The sequence below is a fragment of the Orycteropus afer genome, unplaced genomic scaffold (assembly GCF_000298275.1).
Source record: "Orycteropus afer afer isolate SDZICR_OR568_19922 unplaced genomic scaffold, OryAfe1.0 scaffold00094, whole genome shotgun sequence".
In the NCBI taxonomy this organism is placed as follows: Eukaryota; Metazoa; Chordata; class Mammalia; order Tubulidentata; family Orycteropodidae; genus Orycteropus; species Orycteropus afer.
In genome coordinates this window covers 5,175,089-5,202,837 of record NW_006921681.1, presented here as the reverse complement: position 1 = coordinate 5,202,837, position 27,749 = coordinate 5,175,089, and the positions used below count along the sequence as shown (strand labels likewise).

The following is a 27,749-nucleotide window of genomic DNA, read 5'->3' as shown; positions in this document are numbered from 1 at the left end:
GTCTTCCCCTTTTTCATTGACCCTCTACTTTATCAACTATGATATCATTTTCCAGGGACTGGTCCCTTCTGACAACATGACCAAAGTATGTGAGATGAAATCTGGCCATTCTCTCTCCTAAAGAGCATTCTGGCTGCACTTCCTCCAGGACAGATTTGTTCATTCTTCTGGCAGTCTGTGGTATTTTCATCATTCTTTGCCAACACCAAACTCAAAAGCATCAACTCTTCTTCGGTCATTATTATTCATTGTCCAGCTTTCACAGGCATATGAGGTGACTGAAAATATCATGGCTTGCCTTAGGCAACCTTAGTCTTCAAAGTGACATCTTTGCTTTTTAATGTTTTAAAGAGAACGTTTGCAGCAGATTTGCCCAGTGCAATACATCCTCTGATTTCTTGACTCCTGCTTCCATGTGTGTTGATTGTGGATCTAAGTAATCCACTTCTGAAAAAATTGGCCACTGAAAACCTTATGAATAGCATTGAAACACTGTCCCACCTCTAGTAACCACTAATAATTTTTTGGTTTCTATATATTTGTTTTTGGGAGCTCTGGTGGCGTAGTGCCTAAGACATTTGACTGCTAACCAGAAAGCTGGAGGTTCAAACCCACCAGCCACTCCTCAGAAGGAAGATTGGGCAATCTAACTCCATAGTGATAATGCCTTGGAAATCCAAGGGGTAGCCAGGAGCCGTATCTGACTTGACGGCAGTGAGTTTGGCTTGGTTTTTATATATTTGCTTATTTCATATCAATTAGACCATATGATATTTGTCCTTTGTGCCTGGCTTACTTGGCTCTTCATGGAGTTTTCAAGGTTGATCTATGCAGGGGTGTGCATCAGGACCTCATTTCTCTTTATGGCTGAGTAGTATTCCATTGTGTGTGTGTACCACATTTTGTTTACCCATTCATCTGGTGTTGGACATTTTAGCTGTGCAATCTTTTTGTTGCATGTCATTGAGTTGATTTTGACTCATCGTGGCCCACTGTGACAGAGGGTTTCCTAGGCTGTAATCTTTATAGGAGCAGATCTCCGGGTCTTTTCTCCTGTGGAAAGGCTGTGGGTTTGAACTGATGACCTTTCTGTTAGCAGCTATGTGCTTAACCATTGTGCCACCAGGGCTCCTTGTGTGATCTTTAATATGGTGCAATACATTGAAAGATTTCTAAATATGCTATTAAATTCAGCTTGTTCATATTTAATTTATGATTTTTGTACCTATGCTGATAAGTGAAATTGATCCATACTTTCCTTTTCTTCTAATGTCATTGCCCAGTTTGGATTTCAAAATTGTACTAAAATCATAAGTTATCTTATAACTTCAAAAAGCTTTTCCTGTATTTGTAATATGGCACCCTTTTCCCTCCATTCTCACCACTGATACCCTCTGAACTGTGCTCCTTCCCATTTGCTCTGACACAGACAAGATTCTCACAGCAGATCGTGCATTTCAGCAGTGTCAGTCTTAGGTCACTGAGAGCTTAAAACTTAACAACAACACAGCCCATGGCTGTGCCTGGGGGAGCCTTCACAGAGGAGAGTCGCTGAGTATGTGTTGAATCAATGAACAAATCCTTAAACCAAACTAACTGAATGTTTTGTCCTCTGCAGAAAAGGGACCTTGCTGTTCAACAACATATTTTCCATCGTGCCTGCAATCTTAATGGGCTGCAGCAAAGTTGCCAAGACATTTGAGATGATCATTTGTTCCAGACTTTTGGTGGGAATATGTGCAGGTAAACAATGCTACACTGTATGGAGTCTGTTATTTGGGGTAATCAAGGAAGAAGAAGAAAAAGCTTCTGGGGCTCCAAGCCAACCCCGGGGTCTCTGAAGCATATACATTCAAGCTGTTCCTTTGCCTCCGCGGTGAAGAAGCTGTTTGAAGCCCTGCATTATCTTGTGTGCAGACAGTACTGCTGCGATCCTTACTGGGATGCTTCCTGCAAGGAAGCTGTTCTTGGGAAGCACTTAAATACTGAAACTGAGCCTCAGAAGGGTCCTTGCAATCCAGACTGCGGATGTGTTTTCTAAATTGCAGGCCATGATCGTTGGTGGGCAGTGAAATCTGTTTAGTGAGCAGCACTTTTCTTTCTAAAAATGAAATAGAATAGAAAATGTCGTATGTAGTAAGGTAAGTGTTGTCTTTTGAAAGTTTACTTTTCATTTGTTTATCTACATGTGTGTATGTGAACCAGGATGCAATGTAAAATGTACTTCTGTATTTTTGACCGGGAGTTGTGGTCAAACAAGTTTGAGAAGCAATTTAATGTATGGATCCCTCTACCAAAAACAGAGTTAATGATGGCAACTTTCCAATTTTATATTGTTGTTATTATTGGTTGCTGTTAGGTCAAGTCTGACTCATGGTGACCCCGTGTACGACAGAGCAAAACTTTGCCCGGTCCTGTGCCATTTTCACAATTGATGGTATGCTCAAGTGCATTGTTATGGTCACTGTGTATTTTGAATGCCTTCCACCCTGGAGGGCTCATCTTCCAGCATTATATCGGGCAATATTCTGTTGATGCCCTTGGGTCTCCACTGGTTAATTTTCCAAAGTAGATCACTAAACCTTCTTCCTACTCTGTCTTTGTCTGGAAGCTCCACTGAAACCATAGGTGACCCTGTTGGTGTTTGAAATACCAGTGGTGTAGTATAAAACCACAGCTATCAAGTTGATTCCAACTCATTGTATGGTATAGGGCACTTTAAAGTTTGCAAAGGACTTTTCCTGGGCACTATTTCACTAATTCCTTAAGCCTGCCTGCTGAGAGAAACTAATGACTTGCCTGGGGCTTCTCATCTGCTAAACCTCAGGGTAGGTTTGCAAAGAATGACCTGTTGTCCTCCAGACTTAATTGCCAGGCTGTACTTGGGCAGTTTTCTGAATCTCTCCCATAATTGGCTCAAACCAGAGAGAGATGCTTGTTAAAGCCATGCTTGTGTCCTCCAACCCCCAGGTGGCATCCTTCTGTAGGCAGTATTTGCCAGGGCCTTATTGAAGTGGGGAGCCAAATTTAAGGAGGTGCCTGCTCCCAGGGTCAGGCAAGTGCAAGGTAAACACCCGAGAGTGAGGCTACTGGAAAGTTCACGCCCTAGCTCTGGCCCTGGCATTGCCAAGTAACTCTCACGTTCTCTCCCCAAGCCTGAGGTGGAGGAGAAGGAGTGATGTGGCCAGATGTCAGCACCTCAGCCAGAGTTAATTTGCAGTAGCAGAGAAGTCAAGAAACCTGGTGGTAGGGATGGTAATGAAGAATTACAGGGCTTGGGAGAAAAATAAGAGAACAAGTTTCCTGTAGAGGGAAGAGATCCTTTCCAGGGGAAATGATGGGCTGCACAACAAGCTGGACTTAGTCCACAGCTTTCCCTGAGAGCGCCTGATGCTGGTCATCTGGTCCTGGCCCTGCTCCTGCCCTCAGGTTGACCCTTCAGTGAGCTCAGCTTTTGCAATACATGGCTTCTAGAGTCATCAGCAGTGAACAGTCCAGTCGCTTTCCTGTTGACCATTCAACAATTCAAAATTGGTTCCAACAGGAAACTTAGGACAGTAGTGGATTTGGTTTGGGGTGGGGTGATACAAAGAGTTAGTGCCATTAATGTGCTCAGCTTCTAACCAAAAGTTTAGAGTTCAGGTCTACCCTGAGGTACTTTGAAAGAAAGTCCTGGTGAAAAGTCAGCCATTGAAAACCCAATGGAGTACAGTTCTGCTTGGACACATCTGAGGTTGCCACCAGTCACACTCGATGTGACAGCAACTGGGTCTGGGAAGCATTCCTTTTGCCAGCATTTCTCAAACTCTGCTCTCAGGACCCCTTAAAATTATTGAAAGTTCCAAAAAGCTTTTGCTTATGTGAGTTATATCTATCAATATTTACCATAATATGACTGAGAAATACATGAATTCATTTTAAAATAACAGTAATAAACCCATTATCTTTTATGAAAAATAATTATATATTCTAAAACAAAAAATACAGTGGGAAGAATGGCAGTGTGTCACATTTTTGCAAATCTCCTTAATACCTGGCTTAGTAGAAGACAGCTAGATTCTCAAACCTGCTTCTGTGTTCAGCCTGTTGTGATATCACACGTGATGCTGTTGTTAGTTGTCCTCAAGTTGATAATGCCTCATGGTGACCCTATGCCTGCAGAGAACTAGACTCCATAAGGGTTTTCAAGGCTGTGACATTTTGGTAGCAGATTGCCTGGTCTTACTTCAAAGCTCCCCACAGGTGGGTTTGAACCACCAACCTTTTTGGCGATTAGTAGTCCAGTGCTGGTAGTGTGGTGCCTAAGGCACTTGACTGCTAACCAGAAGCCTGGCAGTTTAAACCTACCAGCCACTTCACAGAAGGAAGGTTGGGCAATCTACTTCCATAGTGATACTGCGTGGGAAACCCAAGGAGAGGTCGCTGAGTCGGGTCCGACTTGACAGCACATAACAACAACAACAACAAACAACAACAGTCCAGTGCTTAACCATTTGCACCATTTGTACCACCCCAGGACTCCTACATATCATGTAGCATCTGGAATCTGTTTACTAGTAAGACAGTAAGAATGAAAAGGGTAAATACTGTCTCATTAGTATTATGACAACAGATTTGGTCTCACAGAGCCCCTGGAAAGGTCTGAGGACATCCTGGAGTCCTCACTGGTGCTCTGAGAATACTTGCTAGTGTGTAACTCACGTAGAGTTAATTCTTTCACGTGCCTCCTGGAAGTAATCCAGTACCATGCTTATTAGAAACTCATTTAAAAACATTCCTATTAACATGAACCACACAGTTCCTTCTGACAAGGGAGCAAATACCTACCTTGAGAAAGAAATGCAACTTGGACTTCAAGATGTGGGACCTAGGTCTGAACACACCCAACAGCGCTACAGAAGGAAGCTCTGGTGATCTGCTTATGTGAAGATTACATTCAAGTTTGAATTTCAGAATGCTCACAATTTACTAATTTGTTTATAGTTAATTTCTTGGCAAGGGAAGAACACTGAAAGCTTTCACTGGCTTGAAATAATTTTGACCTTAACAGCCACTTTGCTCTGATTCTAGTGTTGGATGAAATAGGCTGGCTGAAAGAGCCCACTGGAGTCCTTTTTTCTTCCTCTTCTTCTTAATAATAGTTTTATTGACATATAACTAACATACCATAAAATCTATCCTTTTAAATCATTTATTTAGTTATTTTTGTTGTTCAGAATATATACAGCAAACCATACATTCACCACTTTAACAGTTTCTGCAGGTACAACTCAGTGACATTGATAACATTGCGTTGTGAAACCATCCTCACCCTCCTTTTCTGAGTAGTTCCTCCCCGTTAATGTAAACTCACTGCCCTCTAAGGATCCTATCCAGTCTTCTGAGCTGCTGTTGTCCATTTGATCCCATAGAGATAGATCTTGAAAGAGCAGTGGTCAAGGCAGACATTCTTTACTAGTTAAGCTAAACTATTAATTGGTTTTAAATAGACTTCAGGGGATATTTTTGGTTTAAGGTTTAAAGATTATCTCAGGCCAGTAGTTTCAGTGCTTCATCCAGCCTCCGTAATTCCAAAAACTCTGAGCCCCTGGGAATTTGAAATTCTGTTCAGCATTTTGCCCAGTGGAGTGATTTTTAAGACAAAATAGAGATTGCTTTCACTAGCATGAAGGTAATCCTGTCTTCACACACAGCCTGATGCTTGCTCTTCAATTATGTCAAAGATCTCTTGCCATTAGGAAGGGATAGCACATCTTACGGGGCCTGGTAAATTGTGAGGACAGTGGGCCTCAATGGTCCCAAGCCTCCAGGAGCCCTCCCCTCTCTGGGCAGGAAGTGGGCTAGGCATGCCTCTTCCCTGCAGGGCTGCTTTAAAGTCTATCCCTCTGCTCTGAAAACCTGAAGGAACTGGTGTTAATGAACTTGTGATTTCTTTTTTTTAAATACTAAGCAGAGCAAAAGTGCCTAAGGCACTTGACTGCTAACCAGAAGGCTGGCTGTTCAAACCCACCAGCCACTCCTCAGAAGGAAGGTTGGGCAATCTACTTCCATAGTGATACTACCTTGGAAACCCAAGGAGGGGTCACTATGAGTTGGGGCCAACTCGATAGCACATAACAACAGCAACAACATATGTATTACAAGAAAGCCCTGGTGGTACAATGGTTAAGTGGTTGGCTGCTAACGAAAAGGTTGACGGTTTGAACCCTCCAGCAGCACTGCAGGAGAGAAGACCTAGTGATCTGCTCCCATAAAGATTCAGCCTAGGACACACTATGGAGCAGTTCTGCTCTGACCTATAGGGTCACTCGAGTCAGCATTGATTTGACAGCATCCAACAACAATAATGTATGATGAGAGCCGAATCTTGACAGGATGGCCTTATTTTTCTGGGTCTCACTTATTTTCTGCCTTTGACAGGGTGCAGTCTTACCACTTTTCTATCACTGGTTTTAATGGAACATATTTGACTTTTTCTTCCCTGATAGGTTTCTGCCTAACACAGGTTCCCACTTTTGCAGGTTTTACTGTATTACACCAATTCCAGAAATGCAGAAATTCTATGATATATATTTGTATTTTTGTGTTTCTGGGTAACAGTCTCTAACTTGTATTAATGTGCCTGTCCCAAAGTGTATCATGTAATATGCTATTCTCAGCAGTTTAAGCTGGTGGAAGGAGTCCTTGGCCCTTTGTGAATGGAGTGTCCCCAAGGAACAATCGAGAAGAGTGTCTGGGCCACACTTGGCTTTTTCTTCTCTGAGGCCTGGGCTAGTTAGGAGGGATGGCCAGAGATCCCGCCAGCCAATGAGCACGGGTAGCTGTTCTTGAGCTTCTGTGGCCTGTTTTCTTTATCCCAGAAATTTAAAGAACTAAGAACTGAAAGAAATGTATGCTTTCTCCTTGATAATTTTGGGAAGGTTCTGGCCTAAATTATGTGAGTGCTATGTTAGAAGAAATGTACTGTATTCGAGACAGTGCTTTTCTTGACAGACTAATTTTTCCTGGAAATGTTCCTGTTTGAACCCCCCCTCCCAGGTCTGTCTTCCAACGTGGTCCCTATGTACCTGGGGGAGCTGGCCCCTAAGAACATGAGGGGTGCCCTTGGAGTAGTGCCCCAGCTCTTCATCACTGTCGGGATCCTCGTGGCCCAGCTCTTTGGATTCCGGAGTGTCCTCACAAGTGAAGAAGGTGAGCTCAGGACGGCTCTGGACCCTCAGCCCTCCCTCAGTCACCCTCCGTTCCAAAATAGTGGGCCCAGGACCAATGCTTCTACAATTAGTCTTCTCTTTCTAATTTGTCCACTTTCTTTGGGAGTCCCTACACAGCCCTGATGCTACAGTGCCTGTGTGGTGCTTATGGTGACAGATCGGCTTATGTTTTCAGTCCAAGGGAGCTCTCTCTGGTGGCGTAGTGCCCACAGCACTTGACTGCTAACCAGAGGCTGGCAGTTCAAACCCACCAGCCACTCCTCGGAAGGAAGATTGGGCAATCTACTTCTGTAGTGATACTGCCTTGGAAACCCAAGGAAAGTTTGGGTTTGGATTTTGTGAAGACTGATGGGATCAGCTTCTCTTGGCCTACTGGGTGGTGGCTATTGGCACTAGGGCCCGGGCCTCAGTAATGATCACCACCAGTGTGCCAGGCTCTGTGCTTAGGGCCACTGGACTCCATTTCATGAGAGCCTCCCAGAGTTGCTGAAGCCTGAGGCTGTGACCAGGACAGGGATGCCCAGCATCAAGAACCTGCACCCTGCAGGTGAGGCCGTGCCCTGGAGGGTCGAGTTCTACCTGGGCCCTGACTCCTGAGACTTTACCACCCTGCCCAAGAGACAGAAGCCTGGCTGTAGTAGGTGCATAGTAACTTGTAGGTCATCATTTTTACATGACCTCTCCTTTCTTTATCTCAGATCTGGAACCTCTGAGAGGAACATCATCATTAATGAAGACATCAGTCAAAACATATAAAGTGTTTATCGGGGGCCAGGTTCTTTTATATGAATTCATTCCATCCTCCAGACAGCCCTCTGAAGCATGTCCTGTTATCACATCTGTTTATGGATGTGGAGCCTGAGGCAGAGAAGTCTCACACAGAGGCCACATTAGGCACAAACCCAGCAGCTTGGGCCCAGACCCATGTTTAACCACTGAACCCCTGCCTTTCCCTCCCTCCTGCATGTTTTCTGGGCACCTATGTCAAGGGCACCCACCTCATTAGGAGCTGGGCCTCCTGTCTCAGGGAGCAGCACATGGTGATGGGCGTGTAAACAGGACTCAAAGCAATATGAAGGACCTATGTGTTTATGAAGCATTCTGTGGTACATGGGGTGTGTGAGAGAGAGAATCGTTCTGTCCAAGAAGGGCCTCAGAGAGGGCCTGGGCTTGGGGGTAGTGCATAGGCCTGGAATTGTAGACCTGGGCAGGAGTGCAAGGGAAAAAGCTCTGTGCATTCAGGGAACTACAGATATCGCGGTAGATGGCCAAGGCTGCAAACTGGTAGCCAGGCCACCCAGTGTCACAGCATCCAATAAGCAAGATGAGCGTGGGATTACTTGTGTTTTCTTACTAATCCATAGTGAACAATCTCACATTTTTTTCACCACATCATTCTGCTTCCGGGTATGGCTGGCATCTCTCTCCCAACCCCACTGCACCTTCCTACAGAATCAAAGCCTCTTCAAATTTACAATCCCTCACAAGGACGGGAGTGCCCAGTAAGGAAAGTAAACTGAAAAACATGTGAGACTATTCACTAGGAATTAGTCAATAAGCACAAATAAGCCCAGGCTCACCTTGCTTGTTGGGTAATCTGTCCCTGAGGCAGCCTTTGGCTGCAAGGAGAATGTGAACGCTAGAGTGGGGGTTGCAGTTGCCTGCAGTTCCCTCTGGCCCCGGAGCCAATCCCTTATTACTCCACCACCAGGATTGTTTCTGTTTTATTATTTTTGGTGAAAATATGCACAGTAAAACCCATTCCATAGTTTCCAGACATAATGATCCATGACATCAGTTACAGTCTTCACAGGTAATACGTCAATGTTCTTGTTATTTCTGTTCTAGTTGTGTCACTCCCGTTACCTCAAACTCCCTACTCCCAACCTTCTCATCTATGCTTTGCAATAGCTATTGACTATTTAGTCCTGTATAGATAATTTTTTCAAAAGAACTCGATACTCAAGGGTGACAGCCTTTACTTTTTGAACTAAACTCTTACTTTAAAAGTGACTTCAGGGGATTGTTTCAATTCAAGGTTTGAAGAATATCTCAGGGCTATAGTCTCAGGGACTCCTCCACCCTCAATAGGTCCAGTAGTCTGGATTCTTTAGAATTTGAAATTCTGTTCCACGTTTTTCTCCCTTTCTATCAAGATCCATCCATTCAGTCCCTGATCAGAATATTTGATGGTGATAGCCAGGCACCATCTAGTTCTGGTCTCAAGAGAGGAGACAGTGGTTCATGGAGACAATTAGTCCTGTAGTTCCATTCCTTCTCTGATTCTTTGGTTTCCTTCTTTCTCTTTTGTTCCAGACAAATAGCAATAATTTTATCTTAGATGGTTGCTCATAAGCTTTTAAGATACCAGACGCTACTCACTCACCATACTGGCAGGTAGAACATAAACTTTAACAACTATGTGATGGTAGTTGACTGAATTTTCCCGCAAGACCATGACCCTAAGCCCTTAAACCAAGAAAATGAATCCCATAAACATCAAGGTTTTAATTGTCCCCTCTGTACAGTGGCGGCCTCACATGAGAGGTAAAGATGGGACCATTGCTTAGAGTCAGCTTCCTAAAAAGCTCTGGATGCCATTTAGAGGAACTTGGACTTGGGCTTTTGGACTCCACTGCTCACAGTGGTGTCTGCAGGACCCACAGCATCATCCTCTCCCAGGAGCTTGTTAGAAATGCAGAAGCTGGGCTTCCCCAGATCTCCCGAGTCAGAACCTGGATTTTAACAGATCCCAGGTGATTTGAAAAACAAAAGGGAAGAACATGCTTGGCATTTCTCAAGCTGAAAGAACTGAGGAAAAAATTGAAGCTTCGCGTTGCAATATTGAAAGATTTTATGGACAAAATATTGAATGATGCAGGAAACACCAAAAGAAGATGGAAAGAATACACGGAGTCACTGTACCAAAAAGAACTGGTCAATCTTCATCCATTTCAGGACATGGCATATGATCTAGGACCAGTGGTATTGAAGGAGGACGTTGAAGCTGCAGTGAAGGAATTGGTGAAGAACAAGGCTCCAGGAATTGACAGAATACCCACTGAGATATTTCAACAAAGAGATGCCCCACTAGAGACACTCAGTCGGTTATGCCAAGAGATTTGGAAGACACCTGGCCAACTGACTGGAAGAGATCCATATTTGTACCCATTCCAAAGAAAGATCATCCCACAGAATGAAGAAATTATCAAATAATATCATTAATATCACATGCAAGTAAGATCTTACTGAAGATAATTTAAAAAAATGGTTGCAGCAGTATAGTGACAGAGAACTTCCAGAGGTGCAGGCTGGATTCAGAAGAGGATGTGGAACAAGAGATATCATAGCTGCTGTCAGAGGGATCTTGGCTCAAGGCAAAGAATACCAGAAAGATGTTTACTTGTATTTTATTACCTATGCAAAGGCATTTGACTGTGTGGATCATGACAAATTGTGGATAACATTGAGAAGAATGGGAATTCCCAAGCACTTGATTGTACTCATGAGGAACCTGTACATTGACAAGGAGTCTGTCATTCAAACAGAACAAGGGGACACTGCATGCTTTAAAATCAAGAAGGGAGTGCATCAGGGTTGGATCCTTTCCCCATACTTATTCAATCTATATGCTGAGCAAATAATCCAAGAAGCTGGACTATATGAAGAAAGATGTGTCATCAGGATTGGAGGAAAAATCATTAACAATCTGTGATATGCTGATGACCCCACTTTGCTTGCTGAAAGTGAGGATGACTTGAGGCACTTACTGATGAAGATTGAAGATTGAAGAATACAGACTGCAGTATGGATTACACCTCAATATATATATATATATATATATATATATATATATATAAATCCTCACAACTGGACCTATAAGTAGTATCACAGTAAATGGAGAAAAGATTGAAGTTGTCAAAGAATTCACATTGTTTGGTTCTACAATCGACGCCAATGGAAGTAGCAGTCAGGACATTAGCCAGCGTATAGCACTGGGCAAGTCAGCTGCAAAGGAACTCTTTCAAGTGCCAAGGAGCAAGGATGTCTCCTTGAGGACTAAGGTGTGCCTTACACAAACCATAATATTTTCAATCACCTCATATGCATGTGAGAGCTGGACAATGAATAGGAAGACTGAAGAAGAGTTGATGCTTTTGAGTTGTGGTGCTGGCGAAGAAATCTTGAAAGTACCATGGTCTGCTAAAAGAACTAACAGATCTGTCCTAGAGGAAGTGCAGCCGAAATGCTCCTTGGAAGCGAGAATGGCCAGACTTCATCTCACTATTTTGGTCATGTTGTCAGAAGTGACCATTCCCTGGAGAAGAATGTCATGCTTGGTAAGGTGGAGGGTCGACAAAAGAGGGGAAGGTATTCAACGAGATGTATTGACACAGTGGCTTTGATGATGGGCTCAAGTATAGCAAGGTCATGGAGCTGGCATGGGATCAGGCGGTGTTTCGTTCTGCTGTGCATGAGGTCCCTATGAGTCGGAAATGACTCGATAGCCCCTAACAACAACAACAGATGATTTCAAGGTACATTAAAGTCAGAGAATTGTTGGCTGGGAGGTAATTAAGTGGGTGGCCTCCCATGATTTTGAGAAAGTTAACTGTGATGAAGTGGTTGGTGGCATGAAGGGGCAGGAGACCAAGCAGAACCCAGTGGTCTTTCAGGCTCTGAACCAGGACAGAAGGTGAGTAAACAGCTTTGAGTGTTAGCCCAAAGCCAAATTCAGCAAGGCTTGGTGAAGAATTGAAGATAGTACAGATGAATGTGGGCTCTGAGGAGAGGAAGGAGGGAGGGAAAGCACAATGTTCAAGCTTAGAGAGCTGGGTTGAGGGAGATGCTGTCAGTACTGGGAGGGGGGAGGGGTGTGTGGTTCATTTTGAACATAATAAGTTTAAGCAGCCAAGGGACACCCAGGTGGAGAGTTCTAAGGACATGGGACTCTGGGAAGTTCAGGGAGCCTCCAGCAGACATGGAGCAGCAGCTGGAGTCACAGGGCTGGGAGAGCCAGGAAGAGGGCTTAGCCACTGAGAAGGAAGTCAGACCAGTGCCTGGCACAAAGATATTAACATTTACCAGCCAGTACACACCCTAGGAGAAAAGGTGGCGAGCCAGGGGCACTAACTCAGGAAGGAGCCTGAGTCCCTGGGTGGTGCACCAGTTAATGTGCTCAGCTGCTAACCCAAAGTTTGGAAATTCAAGTTTACCCAGAAATGCCTTGGAAGAAAGGTCTGGTGATCTCAGTGTCAGATTACCTGTTAAGCAAGGTAAGCACTGAAGGAACTGGTGAAAAACAAGGCTCCAGGAATTGACAGAATACCCACTGAGATGTTTCAACAAACAGATGCCACACTGGAGGTGCTCACTCAGCTATGCCAAGAGATTTGGAAGACAGCTACCTCGCCAACTGACTAGAAGAGATCCATATTTGTACCCATTCCAAAGGAAGGTGATCCCACAGAATGTGCAAATTATCGAACAATATCATTAATATCACCTGCAAGTAAAATCTTACTGAATATAATTAAAAAATGGTCACAACAGTATATTGACAGAGAACTTCCAGAGGTGCAAGCTGGATTCGGAAGAGGATGTAGAACAAGGGATATCATTGCCAATGTCAGCTGGATCTTGGCTCAAAGCAAAGAATAGCAGAAAGATGTTTACTTATGTTTTATCGACTATGCAAAAGCATTAAATTACGTGGATCATAACAAATTATGGATAACATTGAGAAGAATGGGAATTCCAGAACACTTAATTGTACTCATGAGGAATCCATACATAGACCAGGAGGCTGTCATTTGAACAGAACAAGGGGATACTGCATGGTTTAAAATCAGGAGGAGAGTGCATCTGGGTTATATCCTTTCACCATACTTATTCAATCTGTATTTTGAGCAAATAATCTGAGAAGCTGCACTATATGAAGAAAAATGTGACATCAGAATTGAAGGAAGACTCTTTAATAACCTGTGATACACAGACGACATAACTTTGCTTGCTGAAAGTGAGGAAAACTTGAAGCACTTACTAATGCAGATTAAAGACTACAGTCTGCAGTACGGATTACACCTCAATATAAAGAAAATGAAAATCCTCACAATAAGTCATGTCAGGATAAATGGAGAAAAGATTGAAGTTACCAAAAATTTCATATTACTTGGTTCCACAGTCAACACCCATGGAAGCAGCAGTCAAGACATCAGATCCAAAGCCATGGCATTTACAGTCACCTCATAGGCATGTGAAAGCTGGACAATGAATAAGGAAGATTGAAGAAGAGTTGATGCTTTTGAGTTGTGGTGTTGGCAAAGAATACTGAAAGTGCCATGGACTGCCAAAATAACTAACAAATCTGTCCTGGAAGAAGTGCAGCCAGAATGTTCCTTGAAAGAAGAATGGCCAAACTTTGTCTCATCTACTTTGGTCATGTTGTTAGAAGGGCCCATTCCATGGAGAAGGATATCATGCTTGGTAAGGCAGAGGGTCAGTGGAGATGGGGAAGGCCCTCAGCAAGATGGATTGACACAGTGGCTGCAACAATGGGCTCAGGTATAGCAAGGATCATGAGATTGGCACAGGACCAGGCAGTGTTTCGTTCTGTTTTACATAGGGTCACTATGAGTTGGCGCTAACTCGACGGGATCTAACAACAACAACAAGGTAAGCACGAGCTTCCTTGTGCTTATTTACTAATCTGCAGTGAACAACTTCACTTTTTTTTTTTTTTTACCACATCAAAGATTCTCCTTCTAGGTGTGGCTGACATCTGTCTCTCCTCCAGCCCTACAGCACCTTCCTACAGAATCAAAGCCTCTTTTCAAACATTTCCATGTTTTCTCCCACAAAAAATATATATGAAACTATTCACTACATATTAGTAAATAAGCACAAGTTAGCTCATGCTTACCTTACTTAATGAATAATCTGCCCCTGGGTGAGCAACTTCAAAAAAAAAAAAAAAAAATCAGCCATTGAAACCCCTATGGAACATAGTTCTATTCTGACACAAATGCAGTTGTTGTGAATCAGAATCGACTTCACTGTGACTGGTCACTGATACCTATCCACTGCCATCTAGTGATTCCGTCTCACAGCAACCCTAGGCGACAGAGTAGAGCTGTCCCATAGTGTTTCCAAGGCTGTAAATCTTTACAGAAGCAAACTGTCTCATCTTTCTCCTGCGGAGTGGCTGGTGAGTTTGAACTGCTGACCTTTGTTTAACAACTGAGTGCTTTAAACACTGCACCATGAGAACACTTTGGTAACTGATGAAAGGAGTCTAAACTATTCATTCACTTATTTTTTTTTTAATGCTTTTTATTGTGAAATATAACATACATAAAGAAAAGCACATACAACATAAATATACATGTCATCAAACAACAGAAATCACACAGGTGTGTAACTACTACCCAGATCCAGACTTAGTACCTGCTGGCCCTGGAAGCCAGTATGCCCCTCAGTCATGCCCCTGTCACCCCCAGAGGGAGACCCCATGCTGACACTTACAATCTTTATGTCCTTGCTTTTCCATAACCTCGTCACTTTTCTAAAAACTTGAAAAAAAAAAAAAAATCCAAACCTGTTGCCGTTGACTCCATTCTGACTCACGGCAACCCATATGTTACAGAGTAGAACTGTTCCACAAGGTTTTCTTGGCTTTACCAAAACAGATCACCAGGCCTTTCTTCTGTGGCACCACTGAGTGGGTTTGAACCACCAACTTTTAGATCAGTAGATGAACACAAACCGTTTGTACCACCCAGGGACCTTTTCCTCATCTTGCAATGGGAGAGTTGATCTTACCTTCTTCTGAGCTTCGTATAAGTGGAGTCACATTGTGTAGACGCTTGTACTCACATCCTGTTGGTGTGATTTATCCTTGCTGTGGCTTGCTTCCTTTCCATTGAGGTGTAGAATCCATTTTACTAATACAGCACAATTTATTGATCCATTCTATTGTTATAGACATTTGTATTGTTTCTGTTTCAGTTTCTAGAATCAATGCTGCTCTGATCATTCTAGATCTCCTGTCCTGGTGGCCCAAGGCACACACGGGCTTCTCTGGGCAAATGTCCAGAAACAGAACTGCTGGACAGAGGCTATCAGGATGACCAGCTTCACTAGTTCCTCCAGGCTGCCCTCTAAAGGATACCACAGTGTCCATGAAATACAGTGTGGGGAGTTCCCATTTGCCCACATCCTTGCCAATCCTTGGCATTTCATTTCTGCCAGTCTGCTAGGTGTGTGGTGCTATCACCACTTGTGTCTTCTGTAAGTACTGACTTACATGATTTGTTGGGCCCCATTCTTGGTGCTGGGACCCATGGGGAGAACAGCAATGTCTCTGCCCTTGCAGAGCACATACACCACAGACAGAGCATGACTGGCCCAGTGCAGTAGGTGAAGGCAGGAAATTTTGGGCTCCAGGAAGGCCACTCCAGGAGGGAGTTCTGTAGCCAAGACCTAGGTGAGGGTGTGGTCTTTTGCAGGTTGGCCAATTCTCCTAGGGCTGACTGGAGTCCCTGCAGCACTCCAAGTTTTGCTCCTGCCCTTCTTCCCTGAGAGCCCCAGATACCTGCTGGTTCAGAAAAAGGATGAAGTCGCTGCCAAGAATGGTAAAGCCATCTTACAAGAGGCAGAATGGGGCTGGAAGGCCACAGCACCTCGGCCCCGTGCCCTCACATGTCCTCCTGCCCTTTGCCCTTAGCTTTGAAGAGGCTGCGAGGCTGGGACAATGTGGATGAGGAGATGGAGGAGATCCGGCAAGAGGATGAGGCAGAGCGTGAGGCCGGCACCGTCTCTGTGCTGAAGCTGTTCAGGATGCGGTCCCTGCGGTGGCAGGTCATCACTATCATCATCCTCATGGGTGGCCAGCAGCTGTCAGGGGTCAATGCGGTATGTAAGCAGAGGGCCAGGGAGGCTGAGTGGGGTCTGGGGACACAACCCTGGGCAGAGGCAGGTATTGAGGAATACATGGGCCCTTCCTTCACATAGTCCATGGGGTCCATGGTGCAGCAAGCCCCTCAGCACAGCCCCCTCCTCTGGCTGCCTCATGCCTATGCCATGATCCATTCCAGATCTACTACTATGCAGACCAGATCTACCTCAGCGCTGGTGTGAAGGATGCTGAGGTCCAGTATGTGACAGCAGGCACAGGGGCCGTCAACGTGGTGATGACCATCTGTGCTGTGAGTATCCTGGGCTGTCTCCTGTCTGCTGCCACTGACTGAGGGGTGTTTGTGGGGGAGAGGGGCTGTCCATTGAGGAGTGAGTCTGGGCTCTGAGACAGTGATGCCCCCCTCAGTCCCTGGTCTCCTGCCTCTGAGCTCTCCTCAAGGCCCAACCCATCTCCTGGAAGAGCAGCCTATGGCCTCCATCTCTGCACTTCTCCATCCTGGCCCCTTCTCTTACCATGTGAAATGATTCCTTAACTTCTTACATCAGGGGCTGCCAATGTGTCTAAGGTGCATGCTACCTGTGCCAGGTCACAGTGTGACAGGAATGATGGACTGCTGAGTGGCTTCATGTCTGGACAATGCTTGGCTTAGGCTCTTTGGCCACCTCTAGAGGAGAGAATCTCTCAAGTTCATCTAGGGGTTCAACCTCCAGCAGATAATTGGGATCTGATTCAGGGGCATACATTTTGTACATTTTGAAGGCCCTGAGGGGTAGAGCTATTGAAGTCTGGGCAGCTTGGGTCCAATGACACAACCTGGACATCATTTAAAGGCATGTTCTGTGTACATGAGTGTGTGTACACACACGTGGACATGCATTCATTACATATATGCACATGCACATGTACATGTACACATATTATTCACACAAGCATGATACACGTAAGTGGCCAGGGATGTGCATGCACACACACAGGCGGTAGGAGGATGGCCTACCTCGTTCTCCACATAACTGCCCCATCAGAAAAGAGTGTGAGGGGTGGGGCAGGGGGGGAGGGGAAGGTTTCCAGGTGAAGGCACTTGGACCCACTGCTCTGGACAGGGGTGCAGCTGGATGCCAGGGCAGCTGGCCTCCCTCTGGCCAGAGTGCTGGCCCCTGTGCCTCCCTCGTTACCTCCCCACCTTCTCCTCCAGGTATTTGTGGTGGAGCTGCTGGGCAGGAGACTTCTGATCCTCCTCGGCTTCTCCATCTGCTGCACGGCCTGCTGTGTGCTGACGGCCGCCCTGGTGCTGCAGGTTAGTAAAAGGCAGGGCTCAGTGTAGGGGGCTCCAAGCGGTGCATGGGGGGATATAGCAGACGTTCCTGGGAAGGAAAACAGGGTCACTCTCACCCTGTGCCCCAACTGGTATTATGAGGACAAAAAGTCAAAATAGATTTATTTTTTGCCGATATGATCAGTCTGACCTTGTGCCCCCTACCCAGTAGCCCATCAGCTGATGGTGGTCCATCAAGATGGTGGGGGGTGGGGCTATCTTTCCTGGCTGGCCAAAGATGCCGCTCCTCAGATCATACCTGTTTGGCCACAGGAGCCCAAGATTCCTGACGTCCCCCTCCCAGGCTATCTTTGCTTTACCAAGTGTGACTCAACTCTTTACTCCTGCAGGAGACAATATCCTGGATGCCTTACATCAGCATTGTCTGTGTCATCTCCTATGTCATAGGACATGCCATCGGGCCCAGTATGTACCTTGGAGCTGGTCTCACAGTTTCATTCCTTCTTTCCTGTTCCACCCGCCCTAGAAACTTCTGCCTTGAGCTCCTTTGAGAGGTTCCAGAGAGTACAGAAGGTGGACCTGGGAGGTCCCCTCTGCCCCTCTTCCTGTTTCATAGGGTTATTGTTGTCAGCTGCCATTGGGTCAGCCCCTGACTCCTGGTGACACCATGCACAACAGAATGAAACGCTGCCCAGTCCTGTGCCATCCTCGTGACCAGTTGCAGATCAGACTGTTGTGATCCGTGGGTTTTCATTGGCTTATTTTTGGAGCAGATCACCAGGCCTTTCTTAGAGTTGAGTGGAGTATAACCTGGATGAAACTGTACAGTAAACTGGAGAGCTCAAAGCATACTCCCCAGTGAGATTAGCTTGGGGAGCCTACAGGAGGTCATTTGGCCAGTGCTGGGGACATTACAATGTCATCCATAAACTCTTATTATTTGTATCCTCACACTGCTTCTCCATCAGACCTGGAGTTCCCGCTTTGGACTAGAGTGACTAGAGTGCCTTTTCTGGGCAGGGGTCCAGGAACTAGCTGTAGGATCGCTATGCCCGCAGGGAAGAGCACTTTCCCTCTTTCTCCACCAAGGTCCCATTCCTGCATTGCTCATCACCGAGATCTTCCTGCAGTCTTCTCGGCCGGCCGCCTTCATGGTAGGGGGCAGCGTGCACTGGCTCTCCAACTTCACCGTGGGCTTGATCTTTCCCTTTATTCAGGTATGCAGAAACAAAATCAAAAACAAAATCAAACCAACAACTTACTGCCATCAAGTTGGACCTGACTCATAGTGACCCCTCCTTGGGTTTCTGAGGCAGTATCACTACGGAAGTAGATTCCCCAATCTTCCTCCTGAGGAGTGGCTGGTGGGTTTGAACCACCAAACTTCTTGTTAGCGGTCAAGTGCCTTAGGCACTACGCCACCAGAGCTCCTTTCCGGTACGCTGGGGCCCTGAATTCACAAATCCTCAAGCAGTTCCAGTACTAGTTGTTGTCAAATAGACTCTGACTATGGTGACCCTGTGACTGTCAGATAGAATTATGTTCTATATGGTTTTTAATGGCTGATTCTTTAGAAGTAGATCACCAGGGCTCTCTTCCAAGGTGCCTGTGGGTGGCCTTGTACCTCCAATTTTTCAGTTAACAGATGAACATGTCAGCCATTTGACCACCAGGACTCCCAACCAGTACAGCAAGACCCTACTCGAGAAAGTACAAAGGTTCCCAGCTCAGCTATGGGGCTGGCAGCCACAGGGTCAGGAAACCCCTTTCCACATGGCTCTCACATGATCTCTCCTTACAGGTTGGCTTGGGAGCTTATAGCTTCATCATTTTTGCTGTGATATGTCTTCTCACCACCATTTACACCTTCCTGATTGTCCCTGAGACCAAAGCCAAGACATTTATTGAGATCAATCAGATTTTCACCAAGATGAATAAGGTGTCAGAGGTGCACCCAGAAAAGGAGGAACTAAGGGATCTTCCACCTTCTACTTTTGGACAATAATTTAGGGGAGAAGGAGCCTGTCACGTGGGTCTGCATGGAACTTCTTGCTTTTGCTTTTCTGACTTCTAGCTGTCCAGAAGTAGCTAATGCAAAATGCAGGCCTCATCTCTAGCCTCCCGGCCCAGGTGGCGATGTCCAAAGGGCTTCTGTGCTGCTCTTAGTCAGGCTGTCTCTCTCGAGACTGACCAGTTGCAAACCCTGAGTTACAAAAGACAGCTGTTCCTCAACCCTGCTGGGGCGGTCATTTTGTGGCTCCTGGTAACACTAACTTTGATAATAAAAATAGTTATTATAGTGGCAAGCAGGAAGGAATTGACTTTCGCTAAAGAAACCAATGCTTCTGCAATGCCATGGATCTTCCAGGGCCACAATCATTTGTTCAACATCCTTTTATCAAAGCCTTCTCCAGAAAAACACTCTCTGGGAAAATGAGATGTCCACAAAGATGACATCTAGAAAGCTGGAAAGCAGGTTCCTATGGAAACACTGACAAAGTCAGAGATCATTTTTCTAAATTCTGTTGATAGAGGAAAATAGAATTGCTTCAATAAAACACATTGGATCATTTTCCACCAAAACGTGCTTCTTTCCTATGAGTAGGTGGAAGGCAGAAGGGGTATTTCCTTTTTCCTTCAAGCAGTTTGGCTAAATGAGGATGTTAGCTCCTGGCACAAGGTGTTGTGAGTTTTGTTTATCCTGAATTCCTAGCACCTAGAACAGTGCCTGGCATGGAGGAGGCACTCAGACATTACTTACTGGAAGAAGGAAGAAGAAAGGGAGAGAGAAGGTGGTAGCCAAGCTGAGATTTTTATAGTACAAAACCAGGGAAGCCTCTGCATATCTTCAAGTGCACAGCGAACACCAAGGGGTCTTGAAGGTGAGCCAAAGGGAAGAAGGAGGGAGTGTCCCCACACCCTGAAAACAGAGCTTCAGGCTTTTCTTAGGGATGTGAATGAAGGAGAGGTTGTGTGGAGAGGATGGGTATGGAGAAACATTGAGACATGGAAAAGGTAAGTGCACAGACAGACAGCTACATGGCTCTGACAAGATGGGAAGTCCATCCCTGGGAGTCAAGGTCAGAGGTCAGCAAGACAGCAGTGGAAGTTGGGAATCATTCTGTGTGGATGGAATGTGGATTCAACAGCCAATGAATTTAACAGCTCACAAGAGTAATGAGGGCCCAGACAATAGTGTAAAGCTGTAGTTGAACCAGCCTGGACTAGCAGCAGCGATCGACAATGTGGAAGGGAGCACAGAAGAGCTGAAGATGAAAACACAATGGTGAGGAATGGTAAGGAACTCAGGGGTATTATCAGTTCAGCTGACATTAACTGCAGCCCCTCTATCATGGAGTGGAGAAATAGGGGATGTGGACTTTAGCCATGACTCTGGAGGGCTGCTTCCTGGGTTCAAACGTTGGTTCTACGACTTATTGATTGTGCAACTTGGACAAAATTACTTGGCTATTCTGTACCTCAGTTTCCTCTTATGTTCAGTGGAGCTAATAACTATTTTATAATGGTTGTGGGAATTAAATGAGTTTATGTAATTATAGTGTTTTGATGAGAGCCTGGCATGTATTAAGTTTTCTTAGCTATTGATAGTGCTTGAGAATGAACATTGATTTTGAGGACCAATAAATGCACAAGTAAAATACAGTGAGAGACCACTGTGCATGTCTACTGGGATTGAATAATTAAGTAAATGAATGGCAAATAGTGAGAGTCACGTACCTCGCTGTTAGAAGAAGGTTAGATAATCAAAGAAAGGAGTCTAGAACAACCCATGTGGTAATAGATTGACATTGGATGCGTGAGTGTGAACTCATATTCAACTCAATACAGATACAGGTGGTTACACAGAGATATATTTATAGATATGTGCATACACCTGGGTTAGTAAACGACAATGAGAGGTGAGATATAGGGGCCTGGTGCAATGGGAGAGAGGAGGTGCATGGAATTAAGAAAAACAAATTTAATTTCTCTAATTGGAGAAGATGCAGTAGAAAAGCAAAAAATGGATTTTCCAGGTTCCAGGAGGGAACAGCATGGAGAGAGACATGGAGGTGTTTAGGGGAACCCCAACTAGTCTGGTTTGAAAGCAAAGCTAGAACGATTGGGAGGGAGGGGGAGCACTAGATCCTGTAGGTCCTTGTGTGCCAACCTAAAGAGTCTGAACTTGATCCTCAAGATAATCCTGGTGTCATCACTGGGTTTCAGAAAATGCTGTGGCAGTAACGTAGGAGTGGGTCTTGGGTAGGGAAATAAATTGGCAAAAAAAAAGGAGGACCCAAGCAAAGATAATGTGGACAGTGCAGAGAGTCCAGGGAGAGACCCAATGGCATCTGGTGACCACTCAGTTACCAGAGGTGAGGAATCTAGCATCCCAACCAGGTATCTGCTATGTGTCAATGGTGAATGGTTTGGGGAGCTGGGTGGCAGATTTTGGAAGAAGACAGTAACATTTTTGGAAGAGCTTGTGGGGTATCCAAAGATGTCTAAAAGAGAGTCAGCCACATGGGAGGATGTAGATGTGGGGTAAACAATACATTTGTTGGGTACCCTCTATGTGCCAAGCACTGTTCTAGGCACTGGGGAGAAATCTACTCTATGAAGTGTTTTAGTTATCTAGTGCTGCTCTAACACAAATACCACAGTTGGTTGGTTTTAAGGAACAGAATTTTTTTTTCTCACAGTTCTAGAGGTAGAAGTCCAAATCAGGGCCTCAACAACATGGATTCCTTCTTTGTCAGTAACCTGGGCACTCCTTCCTTCTTGACGATCCTTACATGGTGTCTGTCTTCCCCAGTATGTGCTTGTCTCTGTGTCTTCTTCTTGTTAGGTGCTGTCTAGTCTGTTCCAACTGATAGCAACCCTATGTGCAACAGAATGAAACACTGCCCTGTCCTCTACCATCCTCCTAATTGTTGCCATGCCTGAGCTCATTGTTGCAGCCACTGGGTCAGTCCACATCATTGAGGGTCTTACCCTTCTTCACTGACCTTCTGCTTTACCAAGTATGATATCCTTCTCCAGAGATTGGTCCCTTTTGACAACATGACTATAATATGAAAGACAAAGTCTGGCCATTCGAGCTTGTAAGGAGTATTCCAGCTGTACTTCCACCAAGGCAGATTTGCTTGCTCTTCTGGCAGTCAGTGTTATTTTCAGTTTTCTTCACCAACACCACACTCACGTGCATCAACTCTTCTTCAGCCTTCCTTATTCATTATTCAGCTTTCACATGAATGCAAGGCAATTGAAAATACCATGGCTTGGGTTAGGCATGTTTTAGTCTTCAAAGTGCCGTCTTTGCTCCTTTACACTTTAGAGTTCTTTTGCAGCACATTTGCCTAGTGCAATATGATGTCTGATTTCTTGACGGCTGATTGCATGGGTGTTGATTGTGGATGCAAGGAAAATGAAATGCCTGACAACTTCAATCTTTTCTCCATTTATCATGATGTTGCTTATTGGTTCAGTTGTAAGGATTTTTGTGTTCTTTATGTTGAAATGTAATCCATATTGAAGGCTGTAGTCTTTGGTCTTTATTAGTAAGTGCTTCAAGTTCTCTTCTCTTTCAGAAAGCAAGGTTGTGTCATCGGTATATTAGAGGTAGTTAATGAATTAATGTCTCTGTGTCTAATCTGCTCTTTTTATAACTCAGAGGTGATCAGGTTTAGGATACACACCACACTGATATGGCCTCATTAACATAACATTAGATTGCTTTATGGAAGGTGATTACATTATGTTACCTTACATTCATAGGTGTAGGGGTTAGGATTCCAGCACTTTTTATTTTTTTACATTTCCATGGGGCTTTATTCACATACATTATTGCATGCCTTCTCAGTACAACTCTAATTTTTTTTTTTTTTTTTGCAGTGTTTCCTCCCCTCCCCTCCCACCCCTGGTAACGAACAAAGAAAGTTTAGTTCCATATATAAACCTTACCTTAACTTTTTACAATAATAAACTAATATAATATTTGTCTTTCTGTGATTGACTTATTTCACTCAGCACAATGTCCTCTAAGTTCATCCACATTATGTGATGTTTTGCAATGTTTTACAGATTGTACATTACTCATTAGTGTAGCATAGTATTCCACTGTGTTTATGTACCATAGTTTGGTTATCCATTCTTCTGTTGATGGGCACCTAGGTTGTTTCCATGTTTTTGCTATTGTGAATAGAGCTGTGATGAACATGGGTAACCAACACATCTTTTTGAGGGACACAATTCAATTCATAACATAGTGTGAAAGGTAAAGAAAAATAGAGGAATGATGGCAATGGTGACAAGTCAGAGAAAGCTATTTAGAGGGAAGTTGAAGAAGGCCTCCCTGAATGAATGGTGGCAGCCAGCCACAAGAGGACCTGGACACATGGAGTCTTGAGTGGAACTGCAAGTGCAAATGCCTGGAAATGGGAACCACCTGGCCACCTTTCAGGAACAGCCAGAGGCAAGTGGAATTGAAGCAGAAAGAGGGGGAAAAGAAAGGAAGTCTGGGCCAGATACTTTGTAAGCCACAGGAAAGACTTGGAATTTTATTCTAAATGTAATGGGAAGCTGCTGTCCATTTAAGCCTGAGTTCCATGATCTGATTGGCAAATTAAAGACTCCTTATAGCTGCCCAGGAGAAGTTCTGGTGATGTAGTGGTTAAAGCATGTGGCTGCTAACCAAAAGGTCAGTGATTCAAACCAACCAGCTGTTCTACAGAAGAAGGATGAGGACGTCTGCTTCCGTAAAGATTTACAGCCTTGGAAACCCAATGGGGGTCACTAAACCAAAAACCAAACTCACTGCCATTGAGTCATTTCTGACTCATAGCCACCCCTCCCTGGGTTTCTGAGGTGGTATCTCTATGGAAGTAGATTGACCAACTATGAGTTGGAATTGACTTGATGGCAGTGAGCTTCCGAGTCCTGCTGCCCAGAGCACAGACAAGAGGAGCCCAAGAGGAAGTAATATCAGGTCCTTTCCCAATGATCCAGCAATAGATTAAAGCCCTAAGTTTTCATAAGATTATCCCACGTACACAGACTAAAAAGACAGAAGAGGGGCCGGGTACCTCATCAAACAAAGGACAAAGAGGAGCTGCAAGGAAGACTGAGCTGCCCGCTCTGCAATGGACTGGGACCAAAAAAGGAGTGTCCACCAGATTCAATGACGGTGACCTCAGGAAGGGTAGCTGGAGGGGAGTGAGGGCAGAAGGGAGACTGCCAGAGCGAGGACCACAACCGAGGCAGAGGAAAGATGTTAGAACCTACTTTTATTTTCCCCTTCCTTTCTTTGAAATTTGTGTGCATCTTTTATCACTTACATAACATGTATGTATGTAAACCAACAATCATAACTAAACCAGTTGCCATCCAGTCCATTCTGACTCACAGTGACCCTGTGGGTGACCATGTATGACTGGGCTCCATGGAGTTTTCAAGGTTGTGATCTTCCAGAGGGAAATCATCAGGCCTCTCTTCTAAAGTGTACCTGGATTCTAAACACCAACCTTCCATTTAGCAGCCAAGTGCTTAACGATTTGCTCCACTCAGGGATGCCATATGGTATATGATTTATAAATTTATAGATTTATTTATTGGAGGTTAATATTCAAAATTTGGAGACTGTTGGGAGCTAGGCTGAGAACAAAGAAGTGAAGTCTGAGGTGAAATGACAGTTGGGAGAATTGAGAGGCCCCTTGGTGGCAGGTCAAGTTCAGGGGCAGTTCCACATGAGAGCTATGGAACAAAGAGGAATTGCCAAGCTTATTCCTTCACTGCTGTATCCACAGTTCCTAGAACTGGCCCTCTAGTGGAAGCTCATTACATGTTTGTGTGTTTTTTAGTTTAATTTATTTTGGTCAAAATATACATATCAAAACATGAAAAATATGCCCTTATTTAATTATTTCTACACATATTGCTCAGAAACATTAGCTACAGTCTTTACATCATCTCAACATTTATGTGATTTCTGCTGTAGTCATTTCTATTAATAGAAATTAATTTAGGTTCACTGCATCCTACACTTCTCATCTATATTTTAGAGTTACTGTTAACCCCCTGGTCTTATATGTTGTTGTTGTTATGTGCTGTCGAGTTGGACCTGACTCACAGCGACCCCTCCTTGGGTTTCTGAGGCAGTATCACTACGGAAGTAGATTGTCCAACCTTCCTTCCGAGGAGTGGCTGGTGGGTTTGAACTGCCAGCCTTCTGGTTAGCAGTCAAGTGCCTTAGGCACTACACTGCCAGAGCTCCCTTGGTCTTATATAGGTAATTTTTTAAAAGAGTGCAATACTTTAGAGTGACATTTACTTTTTGAGCTAACTTTTGTTGTTGTTGCTGTTGTTTAAAGATGACTTTAGGGGATAGTTTTGGTTCAAGGTTTGAAGAGTATTGTAGGGCAATAGTCACATTAGTGTTTTTGAAAGAAGTCTGACAGTGGGGACTTTAAGTGGTCATGGCAGAGCAGGGCAGGGCCAGGTGGGGCAGATACCAGAGGTGGGCAAGGCCAACCCTGAGGCTATATAACCCATATTAGGAGTTGGAAGATGGTTTGACTAGTGGTTTCCACGCTTTGGGATTTCATCCACCAAAAGCTCGTGGACTGACATGTTGGTTGACTATTTTTTATTTTGAAAAAAAGAACATTAAAAAGAAATTTAACTTCCATCTACTATTATAATGATAGAAAGACATTTTAAAAGAAAGGGCATTTTCCTATGTAATAGTGGCCTTGACATTGGACAATGGGAAAAGGTTGGCAGAATTTTGAGGAGCATGACAGAGAAAGCCTAGATTACCTTGAACAGACCATTAGTAGAAATATGCATGCTAATGACTCTGCAAGTGAGCACTTGGAAGGACGTGAGGGGCACAATAGAGAAAATATCTTGCTTTTGCTGTTGGTTGCAGTAGAGTCAGCTCTGATCATGGCGCACTTATGTGTAACAGAGTGAATGTCCCTGGTCCTGCACCATCTTCACGACTATTGGTGTGTTTGAATCCATTGTGCCTATTGTGTCAATCCATCATGTTGAAAATTTCCCTCATTTTTGCTGACCTTCTGCTTTACCAACAATGATGTCCTTTTTTTTTTTCCCCACTGGATTCAATTTATATAAAGTTCAAAGGCATCACCATCACACAAAGTATACAAATCATAAATATACAACTTGATAAATTTTCACAGACTGAAAGCACCCATGTAGCCTTCATCTAAATCAAGAAACAGAGTATAACCACTCTCCCAACAACTCTAGTCCTGTCCCATTTTGGTCACTGCTTCCCCAAGGAAACCAGTATCCTGACCTACCACTATTGATTAGTTTTTTTAAAAAAATTTTAAAATTTTTATTGTGATGTGGGTGAAAGTTTACAGAGCAAATTCACTTTCCATACAGCAGCTCACATACACTTAGTCTCATGACATTGACTGCAATTTCCCACAATGCAATAGCTCCCTGCCCACTTCCTCCCCACAGTTACCTCTTCTGTATCCTTCCCTTCATGCACTCCTGCCCCTGAGCTGTCTTCCTGTGCATACACACAGCCCTTCTACTCTCCCATGATTGATCTGTCTAAGGAGTGTATCTACCTAATGTAAATGTTCACCTCATATGCTTGTCTTTTGTTTGGCTGGAAGCCACAGGTTTGGGTTCAATTCCAGACCTGAAGAGCAGCCAGGGGCACAATGTCTTGGTGGTTCCATCAGGCTCTATCAGACCAACAAATCTGGTTCTTTTTTTTTTTTTTTTAATGATTTTGAGTTTTGTTCCACATTGTTCTCCCACTCTATCCAGGATCTCCTACAGAGATCCCCCTCCAAGTGGTTTACTGTGAGCCAGGCACCGTCTAGTTCTTCTGGTCTCATAGTCACATGGGCTGAGGATTGCATGATGTACAAATCACTTGGACTAATTGTTTCCATGTGTCTTTGGTTTCTTCATTCTTTTTTGCTCTGGATGAGGAGAGACCCATCATTGCATCTAGATGGCTGCTTGCAAGCTTTTAAGATCCCAGTTGCTACTCGCCAAAGTAGGATATGTAACAAAGTTTTGGGTAGTATGGTGTACCAATTGAGCTTGATGTACCCTGCAACTCTGGACCTGAGCCCACAGGTCCAACTACTCGCTCCCTCTGAGTAGCTGGCTGTGGCCCAGAAGTTATTACAAACTTGCCCCTTGTCAGCTCTACTATATACCTGGGAATTCTTACATAGCATACAAATACACTTGTAGAAACATTGCCTGCCAACCCTATACATGGTCTTGGGCACACTCCTCGCTGCATAGACCTACCTAATAGTTCAGCCTGTGCACCCATCTATCCACC

General features: G+C 44.4%; 1 protein-coding gene across 1 annotated transcript in view; it reads left to right on the top strand.

The window, feature by feature from the left end:
• The window catches only part of SLC2A5 (solute carrier family 2 member 5), a 47,932-nt gene extending 28,526 nt beyond the window's left edge, over window positions 1–19,406 (top strand). The window contains exons 3-11 of the mRNA XM_007942657.2: window positions 1,619–1,743; window positions 7,039–7,191; window positions 15,719–15,844; window positions 15,937–16,124; window positions 16,307–16,417; window positions 17,321–17,422; window positions 17,791–17,866; window positions 18,491–18,618; window positions 19,203–19,406. Of these exons, the coding sequence (XP_007940848.2) occupies window positions 1,619–1,743; window positions 7,039–7,191; window positions 15,719–15,844; window positions 15,937–16,124; window positions 16,307–16,417; window positions 17,321–17,422; window positions 17,791–17,866; window positions 18,491–18,618; window positions 19,203–19,406 (1,213 nt within the window). The remainder of the gene's footprint in view (window positions 1–1,618; window positions 1,744–7,038; window positions 7,192–15,718; window positions 15,845–15,936; window positions 16,125–16,306; window positions 16,418–17,320; window positions 17,423–17,790; window positions 17,867–18,490; window positions 18,619–19,202) is intronic.
• The last annotated feature ends 8,343 nt before the right edge of the window (window positions 19,407–27,749 follow it).